The 27,928-nt window shown below is 42.4% G+C and overlaps 1 protein-coding gene across 3 annotated transcripts; it reads right to left on the bottom strand.

The window, feature by feature from the left end:
• Positions 1 to 741: 741 nt before the first annotated feature.
• Positions 742 to 27,563, bottom strand: ZNF233 (zinc finger protein 233). 3 transcript variants are annotated; one of them, XM_087421618.1, is made up of 5 exons: positions 27,526 to 27,563; positions 21,097 to 21,158; positions 12,062 to 12,188; positions 11,427 to 11,522; positions 742 to 8,309 (listed from the first exon to the last, which is right to left on the bottom strand). In XM_087421618.1, exons 2-5 carry the CDS (start codon positions 21,109 to 21,111, stop codon positions 6,433 to 6,435), a joined length of 2,115 nt encoding a protein of 704 aa, XP_087277744.1. In that variant the 5' UTR covers positions 21,112 to 21,158; positions 27,526 to 27,563; the 3' UTR covers positions 742 to 6,432. The 3 variants fall into 3 exon arrangements, with proteins under 3 accessions (XP_087277744.1, XP_087277746.1, XP_087277745.1); XM_087421620.1 differs by lacking the exons at positions 21,097 to 21,158; positions 27,526 to 27,563 and adding an exon at positions 11,256 to 11,319 and having other exon boundaries at positions 12,062 to 12,086; XM_087421619.1 differs by lacking the exons at positions 12,062 to 12,188; positions 27,526 to 27,563 and having other exon boundaries at positions 21,097 to 22,593.
• Positions 27,564 to 27,928: the final 365 nt, after the last annotated feature.

The raw sequence follows: 27,928 nt of genomic DNA on the forward strand, positions 1-27,928 counted from the left end.
CCCTGCACAGAAGCTGCAGAAGCATCAGCCTCTCAGGGTCAGACACCTGATTTCCCAAGAGCTCATTAGCAACTAAAAACTGCTTTTGAAAACTCCAAAATTGTATCTCCAGCTAGAGACTGCCTCTTTTCATGTCGTCTCCCTTTTTTTTCCCAGAGGGTCCAAGAGGCAAGACTCAGAGCAAAAATAACCAGTTATGGAGACTTGTTCTGTTCTCAGAGTTTAAATTTCAACCCACCCGCCGGCAGGTTGAATGAATAGATTAGAAATCCAGGTGTCTATATTGATACTAATAGATCAATTAATGAGGGTTTAATGAAGAGCAGATATTTACATGAACTCAAAGTGCCACTCCATAAAATTCTTCTTAATTATGGTGGAGATGATTGAATTTAAGGGCCTAGGCACTGATTAAAGTTCTTTTAATTCTGATTAATAAATCAGATTTATCAATCTGACAAATTCAAATCAAATAAGTCACCACACTTTTATTTACATTCTGAATACACTCTCTGATAACTTGTATGACCTTACTACATTTAGGTTATTTTTCTAATACGGTCTTTTTTTTTTTTTTTCCAAGATTTTATTTATTTATTTTTTCCCCCCAAAGCCCCAGCAGATTGTTGTATGTCATAGTTGCACATCCCTCCAGTCACTGCACGTGGGACGCGGCCTCAGCGTGGCCAGAGAAGCGGTGCATCGGTGCGCGCCCGGGATCCGAACCCGGGCCGCCAGCAGTGGAGCGCACACACTTAACCGCTAAGCCACAGGGCCGGCCCTAATACGGTCTTTTTAATAAATCTGAAGACTCATCCCAATTACGATTTTCTTCCTGCGTAGATGGTAGGATAGCAGTTTGAGCTCTGATGATAGCCATGGCTACAAGCATCACACTTATAGTTTTTGTTCTGCATAGATGTTTAATGATTGGGAAGACCAGAAGTACCACTGGAATCCTTGCCATTCATGACACCGATAGGGTCGATCAACTGTGTTGCAAATTAGTCTTCAAAGACACCAGTGCTAACTGTAGCCCTTCCTCCAGCATCACATATATGGATTGATCACAAATCAGCGTGGACTCTGGTGTTGACTAAGACTTGAGGTGCACATGAAGCCCTGACAGCACTATGCTCGACTGTCTGTTGTTGACTTGGCATCATCACTTCTTTGTGACTGGCTCTTCTAAGGTCTCCTGTGCTGGAAGAGAAGACAGGAACAGCATATCTCAGAATCCCCTTCCCCAGATGTCTCTTGGTTACAGTTAGCCGTTGAGAAGGTGCTCACACAGGATTCAGAAAGCATAAGAAGAGAGGGCGTTATTGTCTGAAGGCAATTGCAGGCAGAGGCATGGGCGGGCAAGAGCTTGGAGGCAGCGTCCAGGACAGCTTCTTGGTAATCACCCACCTTGGTGTCCATGACTGAGGTAGTTTGGGGGGCCTCCCCGATCTTCAGTAGCTTCAGAGAAAGCCCTGGAGTATCACCCACTTTGCTGCTGTAGCCTGAGCTTCTTGAGATTGGCAGAAGCTCCTAAGAAAGCTCTTGGGAATCCACTTTGGTGCCGCAGGCTGGCGTTTGCTTCAACGGTCACCATTCCCTTAGCCCTTCCAACAGCTGCATGTGCCTCTGCCTGCCTGTTCTGAAAGCATTCATACTGGAATATACAGAGCAGCTTCTGTTTCTGTACTGAGCTCTGAAAGGTCAAGTACTGACCATATTTATAGGATCTGTCCTCCTGTGCAGACTTTGATGAGAAGGTCTGAACTGTTATTGAAAACAATGAACTCTTCACATGTATATGGATTTCTCTTCTTCATTCATCTCTGATGAGCAAAAGGATGGGAGTTTCAATTGAAGTCCTTAATACCTTTTTTACGTTTATGGAGCCTTCTCTCCCATGTGGATTCTGAGATGAACACGAAGATCTGAATTTCCAAACGAAGCCCTTACTCCACTCCTCACATTCACGGTCTTTTTCATTCTTATCACCTTCGTTATAGCTATAGGATTGATCCCCTGAGAGAGCTCTCTGATGAGTGTGGAAAACTCGGCTGTATGCAAAATCCTTTCTAAATACACAGATTTGTAGGGCTTCTCTTCCTTGTGGACTCGAATGAATGTGAAGGTGTTTGCTCTCTCTCAAGCTTTTTCTACCCTTATTCACAGTAAGTCCTCTCTCCTGACTGCAAACTGAGTGGACTGAAGAATATCACTTCAACTGAAACACTTTCCCCTCTCACTGCATTTTAGGATTGCTCTCCAAGGTGCATCCTCTAGTGGACAAGATGGGCGCTCTGATTAAATCCCTCTCCACACTCTTACTTGTTTAGAATTTCTTTCCTATCCTCCCTGATGAACACAAAGAAGTGACCTAAAACCAAATCCCTCAGCATGTACATTATACCTGTAACACTATTCTTCCAGTGAGAATTCAGTGATGGCTGTAAGAGATGATTTCCTTCTAAATCCCTTACCATGTGTGATATTCATGTTGTTTTCTTCCTGAGGGAATAAATTGATGTCTGGGAATATATGAGCTGATCAAAATCATAACAAGTATGCTCTCTGACTGTAACGGAATTAAACTAGAAATGAAACTAAAAAACAAAACAAGTTAAAAAAAAAACACAGGAAAATCTCCAAACATTTGGAAATGGAATGAAAATGAAAATACAACATATTAAAATCAATGGGTACTGGGGCTGGCCCCATGGCTTAGCGGTCAAGTGCACATGCTCTGCTACTGACAGCCCAGGTTCAGAACCCCGGGCACGCACCGATGCACCACTTGTCTGGCCATGCTGAGGCAGCATCCCACATACAGCAACTAGAAGCATGTGCAACTATGACATACAATTATCTACTGGGGCTTTGGGGAGAAAAAGGGAAAAAAAGGAGGAGGATTGGCAATAGATGTTAGCTCAGGGCCGCTTTTCCTCAACAAAAAGAGGAGGATTGGCATGGATGTTAGCTCAGGGCTGATCTTCCTCACAAAAAAAAGGGGGGGTTACTGAGAGGGAAATTTATGCCACTAAATGCTTACATTAGAAAGAGGAAAGATCTCAGAACAATAATTGAAGCTCCCACTCAAGGAATTAGAAAAAGAAAAGCAAAATAAATTGAAAGCAAGCACAAGAAAGGAAATAATAGAGAGCAGAAATAAATGTAACTGAAAACAGAAAAATCAATGAAACTAAAAGCTGATTCTTTGAAAAGATCAGTAAAATTGATAAGCTTCTAGCAAGGCTGACAAAGATAAGACAGCACACATTACCAATATCAAGAATAAAATGGGGGATATAACTACAGATCCTACAGCTAATAAAAACACAATAAAAGAATTCTGTGAAAAACTCTACCCATGTAAATTCAACAACTTAAATGAAATGGACCAATTCTTGAAAACAAACTATCAAAATTCACCCAACATGAAATAATCTGAATAGTTCTATAACTATTAAAGAAATGTAATCCATAATTTAAAAGTTTCCAAAAAAGAAATCTCTAAGCCCAGATGTTTCACTCGAGAATTCTGCCAAACATTTGAAGAAGAATCAGCACCAATTATACACAATCTCTTTCAGAAAATAGAAGAGGCCAATATTATCCTGATACCAAAACCAGAGAAAGGCAATACCCCAAAAAAGAAAGAACAAAGAAAACTACAGACTAAATAAACTGTAAAGTGAAAATTTGAAGCAATCAAAGAAATTTGATTATTTATTATGTTAGGTATGATAATGGCCCTGTAGTTTTGTTAAAAAAAAAAATAGCCTGTAGTTAAGAGATGCCTATTGAAGTAGGTAGGTGTGAAATGATATGAGGGATTTGCTTTTAATTACATCAGCATATGAGGGAAAAAGGGATAGATTAAGCAAATGTGGCAAAATCTTGATCATTGTTGGATTTGGGTGATGAATATTGGGGGTCCATTACATTTTTTCTTTTTGAGTATTTTTGAAATTTTTCATAATTAAGAATTAAAATCTTGAATTTTGAGAACTGTTCAAATCCTGCTACTTGTGTGGACTAAGGCGATGGTTTTAACCTCCCTGAGCCATTTCCTCACGTTACAATGGGAATAACATCACTTACCTCCCTGAGGCTTAAACACACCAAGAATAGTGCCCCTGCAGTATCCCTTAATGGATGCTAAACTCCGTTCATAAGAAAGACATATCTATTCTCTGAGGATGAACAAGGTATTTAACAAAGAAAGGAAATCTCACTTCCCTGGAATTTGTTGAACTGCACCTTTTGGAACAGAAGGCAAAAATGACAGACAAGGATCCATAATACCAGGTCTGCCTGACCCTCCCCAGCCAGGATGGCATCAGTGGGGCTGAGTGGAGAGCGGAATTTCCACCTTCCCACCTCACCCCCACCACCAACAGAAATGAGTCCATCCCAGTCAGTGCTCCAATTCCCCCCACTAGGGTGGTGTCAGCAGACTGAACAGGGACGAGTGTTCATCCCCATCCAGCAGCGAGGAGGCAGTGCCAGTTGGCTCTCTGCATCTTATCCCCACCCCCTACACACACACACACACACACACACACACTGTGTCAAGGGGGCCCAGAGGACAGTTGAACTTCCACCCCACTTGGACCTATGTACAAAACCTAAACAGGGTGAACGCCTGCTAAAAAAGATTAAATGGAATCCAAAGTCTTGCAACATAATACCCAAAATACCCAGGAAACAATAAAACAAAAAAACCACTCACCATACCAAGAACCAGAACAATCACAACTTGAAGGAGACAATACACTCAACAGACATAAAGACCAAGATAACTTAGATGTTGGGATCATCTGACAGGGATTTTAAAGTAGTAATCCTCCTTTTTGTCTCAGCTGGTTTGAGTTGGGTTTTCTATTTCTTACAACTGAAGACATCCTAGCTGACATAAACAACCATGAGCTGTGGTACTCACCCTCACGTCTGGTAATGACAAAGCAGAGCATTATTGGCCCTGGATTTCTGACGGTAACATGAAACCTGAGATAACATGGAACTTGAGTATCCAGCGTTGTGGAAGGTAAGGTTAAGAAAAAAAATTGTGGGAAACTGCCCCCTACCTCCAGTCAATTTAGAGTAAACCAGTCAACCAAGCAAATCTGAAAACCACTGAGGCACCTGAGAAGCATGGGGTGGTCCAAGATGCTTGGTGCCTTAATCGCTTCGTTCAACATCCAAAATGCACATTATATGTTCCCTTCTTTGTTGTTGTTGTTGAGGAAGATTCGCCGAGTTAACATCTCTTTTTGTATGTGAGCCACTGCAACGGCATGGCAATTCACAGACGAGTGGTGTGGGTCTGTGCCTGGGAGCCAAACCCAGGCCACCAAAGTGGAGTGCACCAAACTTAACCACTACGCCACTGGGGCTGGCCCTGTTCCCTCTTTTTTGCACACTCTCTTCTCATGAAGCTTCATGGAATTAAAAATGTTTCTCAGGGCGGCCCCATGGCTTAGAGGTTGGGTGCGTGCACTCCACTGCTGGCGGCCCGGGTTCGGATCCCGGGCGCGCACCGACACACCGCTTCTCCAGCCATGCTGAGGCCGCGTCCCACGTACAGCAACTAGAAGGATGTGCAGCTATGCCATACAACTATCTACTGGGGCTTTGGGGAGAAATAAAATAAATAAAAATCCTTAGAAAAAAAATAAGTTTCTCTTTTTCCATTCAGTCTGTTCCTGTCACAAAAGACTCCCCCCTCCAAAAAAGATAGTAAAACTTATGTGACACACAATTGATGGTACACTGCACAGAGAAAGTCTTCAATGATAAGATAAGAACTTTAGCCCATGACTGCTTGAAAAAAGAAACTGAGCAGAGGACAGGATCTAACTGCAAAAACCTTACACTCAAACTGCAGATTGCCTGATTTTATATATTTTTATTAAATGATCATTTCCTTGAATTAAGTTTTAAGGCTTCTTACAAGAATCCTTTTCCTAGTACAATTTATTATGACTAACTGGGGTTGAGTTCACTAAAAATTTAAAATGTTTGTCCTATTTATAATAGGTTTTCCTCTCTATCAAGTTAGACAATTCCAGGGCACCTACTATTTGTTAGGCACTGGTTCAAGGACCTGGTCATACAGCAGTACACAGACTTCCTGCCCCCATGGAGCTCACATTCCAGGGGATACGGATTTTGTCACATCCATCATTATATTTTGCTAAAGTCCCACTCTTCCTGATCATTTTTAAGGCCTCCCTCCAGTGTAGATTCTATGGAATGTGGAGGTTCTGACAAACTTATTTTACCACTCTTGCAGGCTTTCTCTGTTGTGCATTCTCTTAAGAACTGTGACATTTTCAGCTCTGTCGGAAACAACCGCAAATAGGTTTCCTCCAATGGCATTCAGCTGACTGTAAAAAACTCAGCTCAGTCCTGAATTCTTAAAACACAACAATTTTATAAGTATTCTCTGCTATGTGGGTTTTCTGATGAAAATGAGAAGCCTAAGTTCTGAAGAACACCTTTATCACACTCATCAGGTGTATTGGATTTATCACCATTATGGACCCTCTGATGAACCTGAAGACACGAACTCTTACTAAAGCCCTTACCACAGTCAAAACATTTGTAGGGCTTCTCTCCAGTATGGACTCTCCGATGGGCTTGAAGATGTGAGGTCTGACTGAAGCTCTTCCCACACATGCCACATTTATAGGGTTTCTCCCCCGTGTGGATCCTCTGATGGACATGCAGATATGAGTTCCAGATGAAGCCTTTCCCACATTCTTCACATTTGTAGGGTTTCTCTCCTGTATGGACCCTCTGATGGGCTTGAAGGTGTGAGCTCCAACTGAAGCCCTTCCCACACACATCACATTTGTAGGGTTTCTCTCCAGTGTGGACTCGCTGATGGTCTTGAAGGTGTGAGCTCTGACTAAAGCCCTTCCCACAGGTCTCACATTTGTATGGCTTCTCTCCTGTGTGGACTCTCTGATGGGCCTGAAGATGGGAAACCTGACTGAAGTCCTTCCCACATATGTCACATTTGTAGGGTTTCTCTCCTGTGTGGACTCTCTGATGGGCCTGAAGATGGGAATTACGGCTGAAGGTCTTATTGCACACATCACATTTGTATGGTTTCTCTCCAGTGTGGATTCTCTGATGGGCTTGAAGATTTGAGGCCTTACTGAAGTCCTTACCACATACCTCACATTTATATGGTTTCTCTCCAGTGTGAACTCTCTGATGAGGGCCAGAATTCTGATTAAATATCCTGTCACAGGCCTCCCATTGGTAGGTTTTGTCTCTAGGCTGGGCACTCAGATGGGCTCGAAGTTGTGATTTCTGACTGAAGCCTTTATCACACATCTCACATTTCCAGGATTTCTCTCCAGTGTTGTCTACACAGTGAATGTTAAGATCTAAGCTAGGACTGGAGCCCTTCCCACACCTGTCACACCCATACAGATTCTCTCCTGGGGGAGTGGGCTCATGAGTGGGAAGAGGGGGGTTCTGATTGAAGTTCTCAACACACCCCTGACACATGTAGGCTTTCTCTCCTGGGTTGACTCTCTGATGAGTTTGCAGATGTGAGCTCTGGCTGAAGCCCACACCACACTCCTCATTCCTACTGCATTTCTCTCCTGTGTAAACACTCTGATGAATGCGAAGCACTGAGCTGTAACTGACGCCCTTCCCACACTCACTACATACATGGAGCTTCTCTCCTACATGCAATTGATGATGAAGTTCAAGATTAGAGCCAAGGCTGAAGCCTTTTCCATTCTCATCAGAGCTTTGCTCTCCTGCGTGGATTATACTCTGCTGAGACGATTTCTTCACAAACTCTTTTCCACAATTATTGTGGCTGTAAGCCTTCTCTCTTTTGGGTACTTCCTGATCATCATGGTGATGAGAGATCCTTCTCGTAACACAATGATCACATTTACACAGTTTATTTTTTATGTCAATTTGCTGACACCTACTCTGATAATTTTGTGACTCTCTCAGATACATTCTCTTCCAGAAATCCCAAGTGGTTTTAACTGGAAACTCTTGGTTTTTGATACTACTGGAACTCTCCCCTTGAAGCTTTATTCTGTACTTCTCATCTTCACAAACCTGAGTAGATTCTCCTGCCCACACCTGACAGAGGGAATCACCTTGTTTTGGCGACTTGGACTTCTTGCCTTGCCGATTTATTATAGAGTCTTGATTTCTGGTTAACTGACTTGTAAATTGTTCCCATATTTGCCAGAACATAAGATCTTCATGTAAAAGGTATCTTAATCCTACTTCTTGAAGAGTCTCTAGCTCATGGTGATTCTTGTGTCCTGGAAGGATAAAGAGAATTCAGAGATGAAAATGGGGACAAGTGAATGCTTCTTCAGAGAGAAAAATATTTCACAGGTCCACCACATTGGGAGACTTTATTTAATCAGTAGAGAGCTCAGCTTGACTTTACCATTGGTTTTTTTCATGCCTATGGAAACAGACGTGAAAAGTAGGCTCCTATCCACTAAGGGCTAATGACAGTCATTTAGAACTACACTAAGACTTACGTATGAGGTCAAAATTAGAAATACGAGGCTACAGAGCAGGGGACATTCTCAGCAAAAGTGAAAAAAATATATTTGCATAGGGAAGTATCTCCTCTGTCCTGATAATGAACTCATGAGATGATATCTTTATTACCTTAATTTAGCCAGTAAACACACATTAATAAACAAGCTAGATTTGAGAAAATTCCCCTTTATTTCAATGAAGTCCTAGTACATAATATTCAACGTAAACATTATAACTGGAAAAAAACCTAGAAAACTTATTCCTATAACTGACACAACTTACGGGAGTAAAAATCCTATGATAACTCTTGCCACGTAATTTGGCTCAATTTTCTGATGAACCTGAATGGCTAAAATTATCTTCCAGGTAGGTATGCATCTGTACATACTAAAAGGTACTGTGGTAGCCAGCACACAAGATGGTCCCGATGAGCCCTGCCTCCTGGCATCCACACCCCACTAAAGCCCCTCCCACCACGTAGCACGTTTGGTCTGGGAAGCCAATAAAATATGGCAGAAGTGATAGTAGGTCACTTCCAAGGTTAGGTCATAAAAGACACTGTGGTTTCTGTCTTCCACTCTCTTGGGTATAACCAGCTTGGGAAAACCAGCTGCCATGTTTTGAGGACGCTCAAGCAGCTCTAGGGAGAGGCCCACTTGGCAAGGATCTGAGGTTTCCTGCCAACACCCAGTGAAGGAGTCCATCTTGGAAGCAGGTCCTTCAGTCCCACCAAGCCTTCAGAGGCCTGCAGCTCTGGTGGAGGACTTGACAGCAACTTTATGATATCCTGACCCAGAATCACCAAGCTAAGCTGACTCTAGATTCCTCACAGAAACTGTAAATAAATGTTTCTCGTTTTAAGCCAAGTTTACGAGTAATTTGTTACACAGCAATAGATAACTAATAGAAATATACCATAGAAATTACACCATAACTAATTAATTTACCATAGAAATTATAATTAGGTTAGATATTCACCAGAAGATTAACAATGTTCTGAAATAATCCTTCAATCACACCAGCTTTTTCTCCACTTGTGAGCTATCTCCAGGAGGAGGGAAGACAGATACACTTAGCACCCTTCTTAGGGAGCTTCTGTTTGTAAGGATCCTCAAGGAAGAAGAAACCCTTTTGTTTGTGCTTCTGTGCAGTGAAAACAGGCCTCAAGGATATTCTTTGAGATGGAGCAGGGCACCTAGGTGCAAAACCCTGGGATATTCTGACATTTGCCAAAAGAACTTTTAATAAGGAAGTGGAAGGCAGAAGATGCTGTCAGATTTGTTCAGCTCTCTGAGGGGTGTGAGTTACAAAGGTGCGTCCATTTGTCAAAACTCATCAAATTGCATACTTAACATGTGCACATTTAAAGTTTACCTCAATATAGAGAGAACTGTAAAACAAATAAGAAGTCATTTTACACCTTGAAAATTCATGGAGCTGTACGTTTTATAATTTTGCTCAGTTGTCTGCATATAAGATATATTTCAATAAAAAGTCACCCAAAATTGAAAGCTAAAAATAAAGATTTGTTCAAGGAGGTAAAGCAGTTGAAGAGGTACCTATTAAGAAAAAAACAGACAATGGTAATAACTGGGATCAGAATTCCCAAGGTTAGGTTTGTACAGAAAATTACGGTAGCGAGTCAAATGGACCCAGCGCCCAACACGCCTGACTGCATGAAACCTTCACGCAGCAGGAAGGTACGAGAAAAGAAAGGATCAAAGGACTGGAAAGATTCCCCCCACTCCTCACAACAGCCAGGGCCTAATCCATCAGACTAGCAGCTAGACTGTCATGGGTTTTTTGTTGGTTTGTTTAGCTTTTAGTGCTTATATCCAGTAGGAATGACTGTAATTACTGTATTTTAGGCTGGGTTTACCTGAGGGATACACAAAGATAGATGAAGGAAGGAGGGAGTGAAGTAAAGGGGGACACGAAGGGAAGGCAGGAAGGAGAGGTGCAGGTAGGGCGGGGGGACATCACTGGGAATCTGGACGAGGAGGCACTTACCAATGGCCATGCAGACAACACAGGTTAGGACATGCTGTGAGGGAGCCTTAAATGGGACCACCTACCCATTCATCCATCTATCCATCCAGCCAGCCAGCCAGCCAGCCATGCATGCATCCATCCATCCATTCATCCATTCATTCACTCATTCATTGAACCAGTATTTAATGAACATATACTATGTGTCAAGTCTATTTCAGGCACTGAATATACAGCAATAAAGAAAACAGGTCCAATCCCTTCTCTTGTGAAGCTACACTCTAATGGGGAGAGAAAGACCACAAACAAGTAAACAAAATATAATACATTAATATGTCAGCTGATTAATGATTAGACAAGAAATAAGGCAGACGGGTATTTAAACAGGGTGGTCAGAGCAGGCTCTGTGATGAGAGGACATATGAGCAGACATGAGTGAAGTCAGGTGGGGAGCTGGGAGGATGGACGGGGAAAGAACATCCCAGGCAGATGGGAGAGCAAGAGAACAGCCGGGAGTTCTGCAGCAGCACGCTCGGCACGTCGAAGATACAGTCCCATGTGGCTGGAAGAACGAGCAAATGGCGAAGGAGAGGAAATTAATCCAGAGAGAGGGTGGTGGCCAGATCACGTAGGACCCTGGAGGTCTCTGTAAGGATTCTGGATTGTACTGAGGGAGATGGGAAGTCACGGGAGGGTGACCACAGGGGTGACGGGATCTGACTTACGTGATCTGGCTGCTGTGTGGAGAATGGACTGCAGGAGTGCAGAGGCAGGGAGGCAGTGATGAAGCTGTGGCAATAAAGCAGGGGACTCAGCTGGGGTGGCAGTCAGGGGGTGGCGGGAAGGAGGGCACCTGGGCTGTACCCTGCAAGGACTCAGAGCTGCAAGATGCTCACCTGAACACCCATCTCCTCGGGTTTCTGTCTCCATCACCCAAAGCTTCTCTTCCCTCCCCAACTGTGCTCTCACGTCTAATTTGAAGGGCTGATATCCTGTGAAAAAGAAATGGCACATGTATAAGGTGAACACATTCAAGGCAAAAATTTTAATTCCAATACTATAATCTTCATGTGCTCTAAGTAGTATTATTTCAAATTCTGATCCTGACCTGTTGCAATAAAGACCTTTCATGCTGTGACCCAGTACACAAACACACAGATGTACATCACTGAATCAGGTGATAAATGATCTGATCCTGCCCATTATCTACTTCTATCATGTCTTCTTTCCTATTTTTCACTCACAATTTTTGTTGTACTGTATGCAGTTCCTGAGAAGGAGATATGATATTTCTGTACTATTTTATTAAACACAATAATGATGTAACCCCCCAATTGATTTTAAATCCCACCAAGATGTCACAACTGCAATTTGAAAAAAACAGACAAGGTATGGACAAGATGTCCCACAGGAATTAGGAAATTCAGATCCCCAGGCTCAGGGAAGCATTTCAAGAGTCCCAAGTCTTAAACATTGGAAACCAAGACACTCTAGGGGCTGGCACTGAGTTAGAGAGGGCGCCTGTCCTCACCCACTGAGAGCAGGTTCCTGAAGTTCTCCAGCATCACGTCTCGGTACAGCTGCCTCTGGGTAGAATCCAGCAGCCCCAGCTCCTCCTCGGTGAAGGTCACAGTCACGTCCTTGAACGTCACTGCCTCCTACAACATCAAGCACGTGTGACCTCAATCTTATGACCAATGGGCACTGGGCGAGGGGCACCACTGAGTGGGTGGAGAGGATGAGTGGGAAGTTGTTCTTGATTCTGAGGGCCGGCAATCTACCTTACATAGTTTCCTCCTCTTCTCCATCCTGCATGTCAATTCCATACACTAATTTTCCACAGTCACATCAAAAGTACATGCAATTAAAACATAATCCCTGTATATTTAACTTGGTGTCATTTGTGATTATTCCTACAGTAACCACTCTAGAACTATAACTCTTGAATCTTGGGGTATATACATTTTATAATTTAATTGATACTACCAAATTGTCCCAGAAATCTCAGGTCAATTTAGTCCCAACAGGGTCTGATAGTCCTTGTCTTTCCTTTCTTACTCATACATTCATTAAGCCTGGGTACTGTCACTTTGTTACAATGTGACAAACCAACAGGTCACCCTTCCTGGGGAGCTATGAAATCGGTCCTCTGTGCTCTCAAGGCACTATGACAGCATCAATGACACTATGACAGCATTTGAAGTGTCAAAGTGCACAATTTTTCATGCCAGGGTACCTCAATTTAAATCTCAAAGCTCCGTCCGTCACAAGCTGCATGACCTTAGACACACAAATCTCTTAATTTATTTCCTCATCTGTGTGATGGTACCCATATCAGAAGATTCTTATATATATAAATGAATAAATATACATAAAGTTCTTGAACTGTACTGTCCAATTCAGTAGCCATTAGTCACATTGCTATGTAAAATTAATTTGAAATTACATAAAATTAAAAATTCACTCCCTCAGTTGTACTAACCACATGCCAAGTGCTCAAGAGCCACAGGTGGCTAGTGGCTACCATATTGAATAGCACAATACAGAACACTTCCATCATCACAAAAGTTCTACTGGACAGCAGTCTTAGAACAGATACACCTGGCAGATAGTAGGTCCTCAACGTATGTTAGCTTTTATCAATATCATTATGATTGGTATGGTTAAGTGTGTGATTACATTTTTATAGTAATTTAGTCACTCCTGCTTTCTTTTGATTAATGTTTGCATGGTATATCTCTCTCCATCCTTTTATTTTCAACCTGCCTGTACCATTATATTTGAAGTGAGTTTCTTATAGATTGCATATAGTTGGGTCATGTTTTTTAATCCACAGTACCAATCTCTGTAATTTAATTGGTGTATTTAGACCGTTTACATTTAATGAATTATTCATATATTAGGATTTAAGTCTGCCATTTTATTTTTTTTCTCATTTTTTGTTTCTGTTTCCCTGCTTTCCTGTGTGTTACTTCAACATTTTTAGAATTACATTTTGATTTTTCTATAGTGTCTTTGAGTGTATCTCTTTGTATAGTTTTTTAGTGGTTGCTGTAGGTATTACATTATATACACATAACTTATCAATCTACTGTTGTTGATAAGTTACCAGTTGGCATGAAATGTAGAAAGCTTTCCTCCCTTTAAGTCCCTTCACCCTACCCCATTTATAACCGTCTTAAATATTTCTTCTATATACATTTAGAACTACATCAGACAGTGTTATGATTTTTGCTGCAACCATTAAGCATAATAGAAAACTTGAGGAGAGAGAGATAGTCTATTATATTTATCCTTATTTTTACCCATTCCATTGTTCTTTCTTCCTCCCTGAAACCCCAAACCTTTTTCTATTTTCTTTCTTTTCTGTTTAGAGAACTTCCTTTAGCTATTCTTTTAGAGCAGGTCTGCTGGCTACAAATTCCCTTAGTTTCTTCCATCTGAGAATGTCTTGATTTTCCCTTCATTCCCAAAGGATATTCTTCCTGGATACAGAATTCTGAGTTGACAGTTCTTTTCTTTCAGAACTTGAAAAATAGTGTGTCACTTCTTTCTGGCCTCCGTGGTTTCTGATGAGAAAGCCACTGTCATTTGAATTGTTCTTCCCTTATAGCTAAAGTGTCAATTCTCTCTGACTACTTTCAAGATTTTTTCTTCATTGCCTTCATTTCTAGTTTTCAGAAGTTTAATGATAACATGTCTTGGTGTGATTTCTTTGGGTTTACACTGTTTGGGGTTCACTCAGTTTCTTGAATCTGTAGGTTTATGTTTCTTGCCAAATTTGGGAAATATTCAACCATATTTTTTCAAATACTTCTTCAGTCCTATCCTCTTCCTCCTCTCCTCCTGGGAGCCCGATGACATGTACATTAGATATTTTGTTATATTCCCATGGGTCCCTGAGGCTCTCTTTTTTTGTCCAGTCTATTTTTTCTCTTTTAATCATGTTAAATAATTTCTATTATTTTATCTTCAAGTTCTTTCCTCTGTCCCTTCATTCTGCTGTTGAGTCCACCCATTGAGGGTATTTTTTAAATTTCATTTACTGTATTTTTCAGTTCTAAAATCTCCATTTGGTTCTACTTTATATCTTCTATTTCTTTGCTAAGATTTTCTATTTTTTCTTCGGTTTCTAGCATGTCTATAATTGCTTATTGAAATATTTTTATGATAGCTGCTTTAAAATTCTTGTCAGATGGATGAATCTTGAAGACATTATGCTAAGTGAAATAAGCCAGTCACAAAAGGATTACATATTATGTATATGATTGTACTTATAAGAGGTACCAAGAGCAGTCAAATACATAGAGACAGAAAGTAAAATGGTTGCTAGAGACTAGAGGGAGGGGAGAGTAGGGAGTTACTGTTTAACAGGTACAGAGTTTCAGTTTGGGAAGATGATAAAAGTTGTGGAGATGTGTGGTGGTGATGGTCGCACAACATTGTGAATGTACTTAACGCCATTGAATGGTACACTTAAAAATGGTTAAAATGGCAAACTTTATGTTATGTATCTTTTACCACAATAAAAAAAGTCCTTGTCAGATAACTAACCTCTGTTTCATCTCACTGTGTCTGTTGATTGTCTTTCATATAAGTTGAGATTTTCCTGGTTCTTGTATAACAAGTGATTTTCCATTGAAACTTGGACATTTTGGGTATTATGTTATGAGGCTTGGGATTTCATTTAAATCTTCTGTTTTACTAGGTCTCCTCTGACACCTGTCTGGAAGGGGAAGGGAGGCAGAGCTTTGTTACTGTCAGCTGGGGGAGGGAAGTCCAGATTCCCTGTTTGGCCTTGCAGACACTTGGTGGGGTGAGGAGTTCCTTACTCCTGGGCAGGGGGGTGGAGTTATGGCTCTTTACTAGGTCTATGCAGATATTACCCTGGCCAGAAGTGGCAGAGGTGGTTTGTTACTGGTCCCCATTTGGCTTCTACTGACATGGGGAATGGGGGTTTGGCCTCAATTCCACTGGGCAGTGATGGAAGTCTTCATTTTCCACTAGGCCCCCTCTGACACGCCCAAGATGGAAAAGGAGAGGTGGCTCATTGCCACCAGGTGGGGGTGGGAGTCCAGGCTCCCACATTGTCTCCACTGACACCGTAGTGGTGGGGGATGCTCATTACCCCCCAGCAGGGAGATTGAGTGGCTGGTTACCACCTGGCGAGGCAGGAAGTCTAGGCTCATTACAGCCTGGCAGGGGTGGGGGTAGGGCTGCAGGGTTTTTTGTGGTATTTGACTGGAGAAGAGCAGTTACTGTCTAAAAGTTTTCTGTCTTGCTAGGCTGCCCCTTTCCTGGCCTTCTGACTAGACAGAGAAGGCTTTTTTTGGTCTGCACCCATTGGTATGTCCATGTTGCTGTCTTCTCCAGCACTCAGTCTGGGATATATGAGGCAAAAAGAAAACTCAGTAACTCATCGCCTTGTCATTCCTTGAGTCTTGAGGTCCCTGGCCAGTCTGCCTTCTCTCCATCTTTCAAGTTTGTTTTATATGCAACGTCCAGGATTTCTACTATACTTAGCAGGAAGACTAGGGAAAAGTACACCTCCTCCATCTTTCCAGAAGTGGCAGTCTCCAGAATTGCTTTTTGGGAACAGAGCTTATACGTAATAAAACTGTTCTGGCAATGTTCTCTAAAACGTTAAAAAAAAATCTTAAAGTACCTAAATGTCTAGGAAAAGGGAATTTTTTAAAGGAACATCAATTCATTGAAATATGATATAGTTGTTAAAACCGCAGGTGATAGGGACTGGCCTGGTGGCATAGTGGTTAAGTTAACACACTCTGCTTCGGCGGCCTGGGGTTCATGAGTTCGGATTCCGGGCGTGGACCTACACCACTCATAAAGCCATGCTGTGGTGGAGACTCACGTACAAAATAGAGGAAGATGGGCACAGATGTTAGTTTAGGGTGAATCTTCCTTGCCAAAAAAAAAAAAATGCAGGTCATAAAGCTTCTGGCTGTAATAGAGTAACTGGTATGAGCAGGCCCTCCTACCATAAACAAGTAGGAAAATAGAGACAAAATATATGTAACAACTGTTTTCAGACACTGAAAGCATAATACTTTGATCCCTGAAATGAAGGAAACAAATGAGATGAGCCCTATGATCACCCTAGATTTCTGCCTATAGATAATTTTTGAACTGCAGGTGCAGAAGGGGGAACCCAAACAGAGTCTTGCTGAGCTGAGGAGACAGAAATCAGAGAGTGGGGAGGCTGAAGTAGTTGGAAACTGCAGGGCAGAGCTCCAGCAAGAAGAGAGTTATGCAGAAGAAGAGCACTGGGAATCTGCCCAGGCATCCCTTTGCGTCTACTGATGGAAACTCACCTGTGCATGTAGAGGATGAAACTCCCCGGGCCAGGCAGAGAGCGGCTGGGGAACTGTGGGCTGAATGGTTCCCAGAGCTGAGCAGGACTTAGAGGCATTTGACTTCCAAACAGCCAAAGTGGAAAGCCCTCACTGATCACTAGGGACGTTTGGTAGCAACCAAAGGGCCATGCTTTATCAGAAGGGCCAAACCATCTCCAGAACAGAGTTTCTCAACAGCGGCACTGTTGACAATTTACACCAGGTAATTCTTTGTTGTGGGGGCTAGTCTGCGCATTATAGGATGTTTAGCAGCATCCCTGGCTTCTGCCCAGTAGTTGTCAGTGGTACTCACCCCTCTAGTCATGACAGTCTAAAATGACATTGCCAAATGTCCCACACTCAGGCAAAACTGCCCTCAATTGAGAACCACTGCTCTGGAATAAAGGTTACTCTAGACCTACCCTAACAAAGATTAAAAACAAGGCTCAAAAGAATCAAACTGAACCAAAGGAACATAGGACTATCTGAGTATAAAAACTCTGAGTAAAGTAGGAGTAGAAGGGAACTTCCTCAACCCCGATGAAGGACATCTACAAAAAGCCCACCAGGTAATGGTGAAAGACTGAAGGATTTCTCCCTAAGATTTGGAACAAGCAAGGATGGATATGGTCAGTACTTCTATTCAAAATTATTCTAGCAGTCCTAGCCAGTGCAATAAGAGAAGAAAAAGAAGTCAACAGAACAGGGATGGGAATGGAAGAAGTACAGCTCCTTATTTACTGACGACCATCTATGTAGAAAATCCTGAGAGGTAGGAAAATGAACTAATATGCAAATTTAGCAAAGTCAAGATACAAAAATCAATTATATCTCTGTATTCTAGCAACAAACAAATAGAAATTGAATTTCAAAAACAATACCATGCAGAATAGCACCACAAAAACATCAAGCACTTAGGGATAACTGTAACAAAATATGTGTAAGAAACTTATAAATTGAAAACTATAAAATGTGACTGAGAAAAATGGAATAGGACCCAAATAAATGGAAGAAGATGTAAATGAAAGAAGATCTAAATGTTCATGGGTCAGAAGGACTTGTATCCAAAAAATAAAAAGAACTATTAAAATTCAATAATAAGAACACAATTTAATTTAAAAATTGAGCAAAAGAGTTGAACAAACACTTCCACAACAAGACATACAAATGGTCAAGAAGCAGAGGAAAAGATATTCAACATCCTTAGGCATCAGGGAAATGCAAATTAAACCAACAATGATATACCACTATACTATGTCATTAGAATGGCTAAAATTTAAGAGTTTCTTTTTTTTTTTTTTGTGAGGAATATCAGCCCTGAGCTAACATCCAGGCCAATCCTCCTCTTTTTGCTGAGGAAGATTGGCCTTGAGCTAATATTTGTGCCGATCTTCCTCCACTTTATACGGGACGCCGCCACAGCATGGCCTGACAAGCGGTGCGTCGGTGGGCACCCAGGATCTGAACCCGGGTCGCCAGCAGCGGAGTGCGCGCACTTAACCACTACGCCACAGGGCCAGCCCCCAGAATGGCTAAAATTTAAAAGACTGAAAATAACAAATGTTGGAAAGGATATGGAACCACCTGAAACTCTAACACATTGCTGGTGGGAATTTAAAATATACAACCACAATGGAAAAGGATTTGGCATTCTCTTAAAAAGTCAAGCATATGACCCAGAGATTGTCCTCCTAATTATTTACCCAAAAAAAGAGAAAACCTGTGGTCATCCAAAATCTAGTACACAAAGGCTTATAGAAGTTTATTTACAATAGCCAAAAACTAGAAACAACTCAAATGCCCATCAACAGGTGAATGGATAACCACACTGTGGTATACCCATACAGTGACATACTATGCAGCAGTAAAAAGGAACAAACTATTGATATGTGTTCAAAAATATGATGATGAACAAATGAAGCCAGACACAAAAAGAGCCCATACTGTATAATTTCATTTATATGAAACTCAAGAAAAGACTAATCTAATCTACAGTACTATAAAGTAAACAGCTGTTGCCCACAGCCAGAGGTGTGGGATTGGGATGAACTCGGAGGGGGCACAAGAGAGCCTTTCATGGTGATGGAAATGGTCTACAACTAGATTGTGGTGATGGTCACATGGGGATGAATATTTGTCAAAACTGATTGAATGCATTTATTATATGTAAATTATATGTAAATTACAACTCAAAAAATGATTTTAAAAGACACAATTAACAGACAAACCACAGAATGGAAAAAAATTATTCACAGTATATATATCTGACAAAGGACTTGAACTCAGAATACATAAAGAACACCTTGATTAATGATAAGAAGTAGAAGCCAGTTTTTTATAATTTTTATTTATTTATTTTTTCCCCCAAAGCCCCAGTAGATAGCTGTATGTCATAGCTGCACATCCTTCTAGTTGCTGTATGTGGGACGCGGCCTCAGCATGGCCGGAGAAGCGGTGCATCGGTGCGCACCCGGGATCCGAACCCGGGCCACCAGTAGCGGAGTGCACGCACTTAACCGCTAAGCCACAGAGCCGGCCCGAGAAGCCAGTTTTTTAAACGGGCAAATGATTTCAACAAACTTTTCCTAACGGTTATACAAACGGTGAAAAAGCACATGAAAAAGCATTCAACATGATTTATCATGAGAGAAATACAATCACAGTGAGATGTCATTTCATGAGAACGGCTAAAATAAAAAAGGTTTACAATACCAAATGAGGGCAAAGATGCAGAGCAACTGAAGCTCTGACACACTGCTGGTGGGCTCGTGAAATGGTACAACCACTATGGGAAACAATTCATATTCATCTACCCTGCAAACCCAGTTATTCCACCCCTGCATGTTTACCTAAGAGATAGGAAAACATGCGTCCACAAGAAGACCTGCACAAGAATGTTCACAGGAGCCTTATGGCTAACGATCAAAAGCCGGAAAGAACCCAAACGGCCTTCCAAAGGAGCATTTTGTTTATCCTTTAAAAGGATAAACTGTGATATATTCATAAAAAGGAATAAAAAGGAATGAAGTACTGATACGTGCAGCAACGTAGATGGATCTCAAAAACATTAGGCTGAGTGAAAGAAGCCAGACACAAGAGTATATGCTTCCATCAATTACATTAACTTTTAAAACAAGCAAATCTAATCATATGATGATAGATGTAATCTATGCAGAAATAGAAGTATAATGATGTACACCTGAAATTTATACAATGTTATAAACCAATGTTACTGCAATAAGTAAAAATTAAAAAAAAAATAAAATAAGAATTAAATGAAAAAAAAAAACAAACAAAACAGTGGGTGCCTCTCTGGGGTTGGGAACCGACTCGAAAGAGAAATGAGGGAACTTTGTGGGGTAATATAAATGTTCTGTACCTTGTCTTGGGGGTGGCTGATGCAATTATACAACTTGCAAAGTGAGGTCTACAACTGTCATTGACCTGACACTTAAGATCTAATTTTTGTAAGTAAATCATATTTCATTTTTAAAAGCCCCATACACAAAGTGTTACAAATCACAACAAAGTTTATTCAGAGGCACAGCAGTGTGTCCATTTGCTTGTAGCTTCTGAAAGTTCAGACAAAAAATGAAAACCCTTCTGAGAAAACTACATAAAGGAATCATAAGAAACTCAAGCGATAACATTAAGTGAAAAAACAAGACTGAAAATTGCACAAATATTGTGATTGTAATTGTGTAAAATACAGCATGGAGAAAACGGCTGATTTATAAGCAGTGTAGTAACGTGGGGCTTTTATTTTTTGATATCTATGAATTTCTGCACTATTTGTGAAATAAAAATGATGATAAAATAAAACAAACCAAAACTAAAAACAGAACAAAAACTAGGGGCCGGCCCCGTGGCGTAGTGGTTAAGTTTATGCACTCTGCTTCTGTGGCCCAGGGTTTACAGGTTCAGATCCCTGGTGTGGACCTACACCGCTCATCAAGCCACGCTGGCAGCATCCCACATACAAAGTAGAGGAAGACTGGCACAGGTGTTAGCTCAGGGCCACTCTTCCTCACCAAAAAAAAAAACCAGAACAAAAATTAAAGACCAAAACGAAAAATTGAATCAATACACAAGCAAGTAACTAGTGCATAATGAGGACATTTTCCTCCTTTATCCTTCCCCTGGAAGACAAAAAAAAGATGTGTCTAATCTTTGAGATGTAATTTTAAGGGATAAAAATCAAAACTCAACTCACCTGAAACTTGGTCATTTTCTCCTGCTCCTTCTGGGGAAGGGCAGAGTCCTGGGAAGGCAGGGCTGACAAAGGAGAAAGAAGCCATGAGACACAAGCCCTGGCTCCTGGGCTGCTCTGTGTGAATTTTAAAAAGTGACCCCTGGTTTGGCACACAGCACTAGCCCCTCAGCCAGGGGCCCTTGTGCAGTGAACAACCTGCCCAACTGTAAGCAGCAGGGCTAACCTAAGAGTCCCTTGCAGCTCCCAGGGTTATCTACTCACCCTGGGTATCATGGAAATGGCAGTAGAATGTACTGGCTAAGCGAACTCTGGGGCCAAAGGTCTGGGACGAAATCCTGGTACTGCTACTCAGTCTGTTTAACTTTATTAACCTCCCTGTGCCTCAAATCTGTCACCTGCAAAATGAGAATAATAGTGCTTCCCTTACAGGATTGCTGTGAGTGTCAATCGTGTGAGCAGATGGACACTCATCATTGATCTCAGGCAGCTGCAGAAACGCAGGTGGTATTATGCGTCGTCAAGCTCTCCTTGCAAATATCTTTTGCCATCATTTCCAAAAAGGGAGTCTTCTATGACATCCAGATTTCAGAGACTGTAAACACTTTGTCTCAAGAAATTCACCTTTATCTCTGAAAAGTCCATAATTCTGATTAGCTATATTACTTAATAATCTGTTGTCCTATAAGGATATTTCATTGAAATTAGTATCTGGTTTTGTAAAAGGTACAGTCATGCATCGCTTAACGACGGGGATACATTCTGAGAAATGCGTCACTAGGCAATTATGTCATGATGCGAACATCACAGACTGTACTTACACAAACCTAGATGGTATAGGCTACTACACACCTAGGCTCTATGGTACTCATCTTATGGGACCACCATCGTATATGCAGTCTGTCGTTGACTGAAATGTCATTATGTGGTGCATGACTATAAATACTCGTGAATTTTCTTCACATAGCCAGAAGAGTCTCAATGGTATATCCCCATTCTCCCATGCTCACTGTAGTGAAGAAAAACTAATTAAAAATATGACTGCTAGGGGCTGGCCCAGTGGTGTAGTAGTTAAGTTCACGTGCTCCACTTCAGCAGCCCAGGGTTCACAGGTTCAGATCCCAGGTGCAGACCTACCCACAGCAAGCCATGCTGTGGCAGGCGTCCCGCGTGCAAAATAGAGGAAGACTGGCACAGATGTTAGCTCAGGGTGAATCTTTCTCAGCAAAAAAAAAAAATGACTGCTAGTTTTTTTCATCTTAAACAAAACTTTGACTGTCTCTTCTCATTTAAATGAACAATACTATAGCAGTATAACAGATCCTAATTTATAACGCTGCTTTGGGGATTGAGTGAGTCCAGTAAGCCCGGCTAGGCAAATCCACAGAGACAGAAACTAAATGCGTGGTCACCAGGGGCTGGGCGGGGGTGGGGAGTGCGGGGTGATGCAAATGTTCTGGAATTAGACAGTGGGGATGGTTGTACAACCTGTGGATATACTAAAAACCAGTGAATTGCATATTTTAAAAGAGTGAATCGTATGATACGTAAATTACATCTCAATTTTAAAAAGAGGGAAGAAAAAAAGGCCTTGGCTCAGTGCCTGGCCCATTATGTAAACTCTCAGTAAGTGGTGATATGATTGTTCTTCCCATTTAATGGATGAGGAAGCTAAGGATTGGTGAGATTAAGTCACCGAAGGTCACAGAGCTGGGGAGAGGCGAGACTGCACCTGACTCCAGCTCTGACTCCAGAGCCCTGCTCTTTTTTTTTTTTTCTTTTGTGAGGAAGATTGGCCCTGAGCTAACATCTGTGCCAATCTTCCTCTATTTTGTATGTGGGATGCCGCCACAGCATGGCTTGCCGATCGGCGTGTGGGTCCACGCCCAGGATCTGATCCCACGAACCCTGGTCCGCCAAAGTGGTGCACACGAACTTAACCACTACGCCACCAGGCCGGCCCCCAGAGCCCCTGCTCTTAATCTGGTCTCCACATCTCTAATCATAAACTCAAAGAGATGGGAGGGGCATCCTCAGGGATGAAAGGAAGGGAGTGGGAGGGTACAGACTCGGCTGAAAGTGATCAGCCGGGAGACGCTGGCGCCAGATCATCAGTATTCCACTATTGACTCTTCCGACTTACTACCTCTTTGTGCCTAGTTCCACACTGACAAAATGGGGATGATAATATCTAGCTCATAGGGCTGCTGAGAGGTTTTGGTGAATACTTATAAATAAGCCTTCAATCCATGATAGCTACTCACAGTCCTCCTACTTGAGACAGAAGCAATCTAGTATGGACAAGAGCCACGTATCCACTTCTCAAAGCTGGGAAGAAGTATCGGTTCTTAACATCCAGTTCCCTTGCCCTGGCCCTGTATCTACTGCACTCTCCTGCTCTGTGCAGTAACAGGGTTTTGCAAGGAGATTTGACATCTCACAGTATTTAGCGGGAGAAAGCAAGTGGGGTCTGGGGTGTCTGGCTTGGCTCTGCTGGCGACCTGCTCGCTACTCACCCTTCAGATCCCTGCTCCGAGAAGCCTTCCATCATCTAGGGGCAGCTGGAGGATAATGAGCTGCTAATTATCTATTTTGCCTATGAGATGATCAACACAGCTTTTTATCCCCAGCACCCAGAACACTGCGAGTACTCAGAACACATGGAGTCAGAGAATGACTGCAGATACACTCGCGCAAGGACATAGGGCTAATCGACCTCCGAGCTTCCTTTGAGCTGTAAAATTCTGAGGCTGTTCCTCATTGGGAGGAGGAGAGGATGAACTGTATCTTCCAACTTCTTCCTCTGGGTTCCTTATGTTATTTGCTTTGCTCAAGCAACATGAAGGTCACTCTTAAAAGTGAAATATTCATAAAAGGGTCAATCATGGGCTCTGGATAAGGCAAACCCTATCTATCTATCTATCTATCTATCTATCTATCTATCTATCTATCTATCTATCTCTCTAACTAACACCATCAGGTATTTACACAAATGTCATTCTCCTCAAAGAGTTCTTCTACGGATGTGCTTTATATAATTGAAATCTCTCACCCCACCACTTGCCTTCTGCTCCCATTCACTCCCCTTTTATATTCTAATATATTAATGTATGGTTTAGTTATTGATCTTGCTTATATCTATCCACTTTTTAGACTGTAAGCCCCATTGTTTTGGTCACTACTCTTTCTCCAGTGCCTAGAACAGTTCATGGCATGTAGCAGGCACTCAATACAGATTTGTCAGAAAAAACCCCACATGAATGACTGAATGAACAGTTGTACTTTTTTGTGTGTGTGTGAGGAAGATCAGCCCTGTGCTAACATCTGATGCCAATCCTCCTCTTTTTGCTGAGGAAGACTGGCCCTGGGCTAACATCCGTGCCCATCTTCCTCTGCTTTATATGGGGCGCCGCCACAGCATGGCTCGATAAGCAGCACGTCAGTGCGCGCCCGGGATCCGACCCGGCGAACTCCGAGCCACCACAGCGGAGCGCGCGCACTTAACCGCTTGCGCCACCAGGCCGGCCCCTGAATGAACAGTTGATAAAATACACCCTGTATTATTAGCTGAGAGCCTCATTACCTCTCCCCAGGATCATTCATTCATTCAACAAATACTTATAGAGCATCCAGCACGTGCCAGGCACAATTTTGTTTATTAAAGATACAGCAGTGCATAAAGTCCCTTCTCTCGTGAAGCTGATGTTACAGGAGAGGTGACAGGTAATAAACCAACCAACAGAGAAGTATATAATGTGTTAGCCGGTGACAGATACTGTTAAGAAAAATTTGGGGGAAAAGGGAAGAAAGAGAAATGGGGAGGTGCTATTTTACAAAGGATGGTTTCAACTCTAGCGCTGGAGATCCTTGCTGAGTGACCTTTCGTGTATCAATTATCCTCTTATGCCTCATCTGTAACACGGGAATAGTAACAGGGTTCTTTTGAGGAATAAATGAGTTAATGACTCATAACAAGCTCCCAATAAATACTAGTTATTGTTAGTACCACTTTCGTTATTCTGACCTGGTGATGAATGCAGAAATGAAGCATTGGTTTTGGTTTGTTCCTAAGCAAATTTGTTTTAGGACATGAGAGTATTATCAGTAACTATACATCAACTTTTGAATACACTGGGCAAGCTGTGGTTTCTGTATACAGCCAAGAGTGAGTGAGACAAAGTACAAGAAATATCCACATGGGTCGTTTTTATTGTTTGGTCACCTAATCCGTTTTCAGGAATTCAAAAAGCGGTCTCTCAGTGCTGCAGGCCCTGGTATCCAGCAGCCAGCTGGACACCTGCACCAGCCACAATCACTTAACTGAATAACTTCTCTCTGTAACCTTGTCCCAGTGCTGGGCATGCTGGAAAGAGGACACAATTCCCACAACACAGGGATCTGCAGCCTGGGAGGAGAGACCGATTGGAAACCTAGAGCAAATTAAATTCTGAATGAGCAAATAAAGTTCATCACCTGTTTTCCTTAACCGCACCTCTTTTGGGGGCTGTACCTTTCTCTCTAACCACCGTTCTCCTAGTTACCACGTGCAAACTTTGGAATTGTGAATGTCCTCTCTCCCTTGACCTCCATATATTCATGATAATCTCGTATAAATCCTCTTGACTCAATGCCTGGATTTTGCGTTAAAATACTCAAGCCAAAAAAAAAAGGGGGGGAGGATTACATGGCAAGAATGACAAAAAGTTGACAGCAGTTGAAAGTTGACAAGGGTTGATGGCTATGTGAGAATTCATTATATTATTTTCTCTACATTTGTGTTTGAAAATGTTCATAATCACAAGTTACCACATATAAAAGTACTACAAGTAGGGGCTGGCCCCATGGCGTAGTGGTTAAGTTCAAGTGCTCCGCTTCAGCAGCCTGAGTTCGCAGGTTTGGACCCCAGGCATGGACCTACACCACCCATCAGCCACGCTGTAGCAGCGACCCACATACAAAGTCAAGGAAGATTGGCACAGATGTTAGCCAGGGCTAATCTTCCTCAAGCAAAAAATGAAGATTGGCAACAGATGTTAGCTCAGGGCAAATCTTTCTCTCACACACACACAAAATACTACAAATATGATACAATTTTTGAGAAGCACAGAAAAATATACATCCATACAAACAACTAAAGAGAAATACATTAACATGTTTACAGGTATCTCTACATCCTGGCATTATGGATAATTTTTGGCTTTTCATCTATTTCTCAAATTCTCTATGATGAGTACAAATTACTTCTATAATCAGAATATGAACACAATGTCACATAAAATAACAAGAAATTAATTAAATGAGCATAGCCTTCAGGTCCTCTAAGGTCCCAAATTATGACCCTCCCTCCTTCAGTCATTGGCATACAGGTCAAGAACCCAGGCTGCCTGGGCTCAAATTCCCAGTTCTGTCTCTTCCCTGCTGTTTGACTTTGGGAAAATTACTTAAATTCTTCACTTTTCAACATTCTCATCTGTAAAATACAGATAACAAGAGTATCTTTGCCTGTTATGAGGATTAAGCTAATTAACGCATATAAAGCATATAGAAGACTACCTGGCACTCAAGTTAACCAATTAGTATTACTCATTCATCAACACACGTCTCATCCAACCTCCCATTTGTTCTATAAACATGTGAACACTTGACCAGTAGAAAAAATTTGCTAACGAGCAAAAGAAGTCTGTTCCCCACTGAGAGCAGAAATGCCATGGCGTGTTAAATTCTCTCCGGTTGGGACAATGTTACCAGGAGCCCAGAAGTCACTCCCTCCTCCCCTCTGCACCCTCCTTGAGAAATCGGGGCGGAGAAAGGAAAGGAGGTTGGAAGATATCACAATTGTGTCTCTGGTCCAGGATAAATCCCAGCGGACATCCCCAGGCACCAGCTGGGGGTGAGACCACTCCTTCCTTTAAAAAAGCGGGGGAAGTGGGGCGTCATTAGGAATCCACGAACAGCCCCGCGGGCCGCAGGGGTCAGAGAAGCAGCCGGAGCTCAGAACCCACAGCCGCTTTCTGGGACGGAGGCTTCTCGGAAAGAAGTAACAGACTGGTAACAGCCGGCCACCTTGCCGCACGTGTCAGGCTCGGGTCTATGCGTTTTTACATCTATCACTTCACGTAAGGCTCACAACGCGCCTACTAGGGAGGTACTGCTATTAACTCCACTTTACAGAGGAGAAACCGGAATTTAGTAACTCGACGAAGATTACAGCGTGGGGGAGGCGAGGGAAACCGAGAGCCCGGGAGACCCTCAGACCCGGAGATCGCAACCCCCGCCCGCCCCCGACTCGGGGACGCGCGAGCCACCCTAACGCCGAGGTGAGCCACCCATCGCCCCTCCCCCGCGGCTTCCACTCCCCGAGGCCGAAGGCGGCACCTGCGGTTCCCCGGCCAGGCGAGCTCGGAAGAGACGCAGGGCTCTACACTGACTCACCTCCCAGACAGAGCTTATGACCGCGGCCTCGCCCTCCTGTAGCGGAAGTGCCCGGACCATACGCCGCTCCTGGACTACACTTCCCAGAATCCCCGAGAGGGGCAAGGGCTAGAGCTCTTCCCTTCAAAACCGGAAGTGACTCTGACTGGCCGGCACTCCTGGACTACACTTCCCAGAATCCTCGGCAAGGTAGCGCTTTCGCTAGGGTGCCGCTGGTTTTGTTTTGTTTTGTTTGTTTGTTTTTTTATAATGTATATAGGGTTCAGTTCAGTCCGTTCTCAAGCGCTATTAGCGCTTGACCTTTCTTTTCTTTTTCTTTTCCTTCTTTCCTTTTTCCTTTTTTTTAAAAAATTGCAGTACTAGTAAGTGTGACTGAAAGTAAATGTGGCTGTATAGGAGAGAA

Source organism: Ceratotherium simum, chromosome 33 (genome assembly GCF_057802395.1).
Source record: "Ceratotherium simum simum isolate JZ-2026a chromosome 33, ASM5780239v1, whole genome shotgun sequence".
Taxonomy (NCBI): Eukaryota; Metazoa; Chordata; class Mammalia; order Perissodactyla; family Rhinocerotidae; genus Ceratotherium; species Ceratotherium simum.

Bases quoted from the DNA above. Each gene is read 5' to 3' on its own strand.
- ZNF233 (XM_087421618.1), bottom strand. The intron at 11,523-12,061 runs GTGAGGACAGGC...TCTTTTTCACAG, and splicing joins CAGGAACCTGCTCTCAGTGG to GATATCAGCCCTTCAAATTA. The intron at 8,310-11,426 runs GTGAGCATCTTG...TTATCCTTCCAG, and splicing joins CCGAGGAGATGGGTGTTCAG to GACACAAGAATCACCATGAG.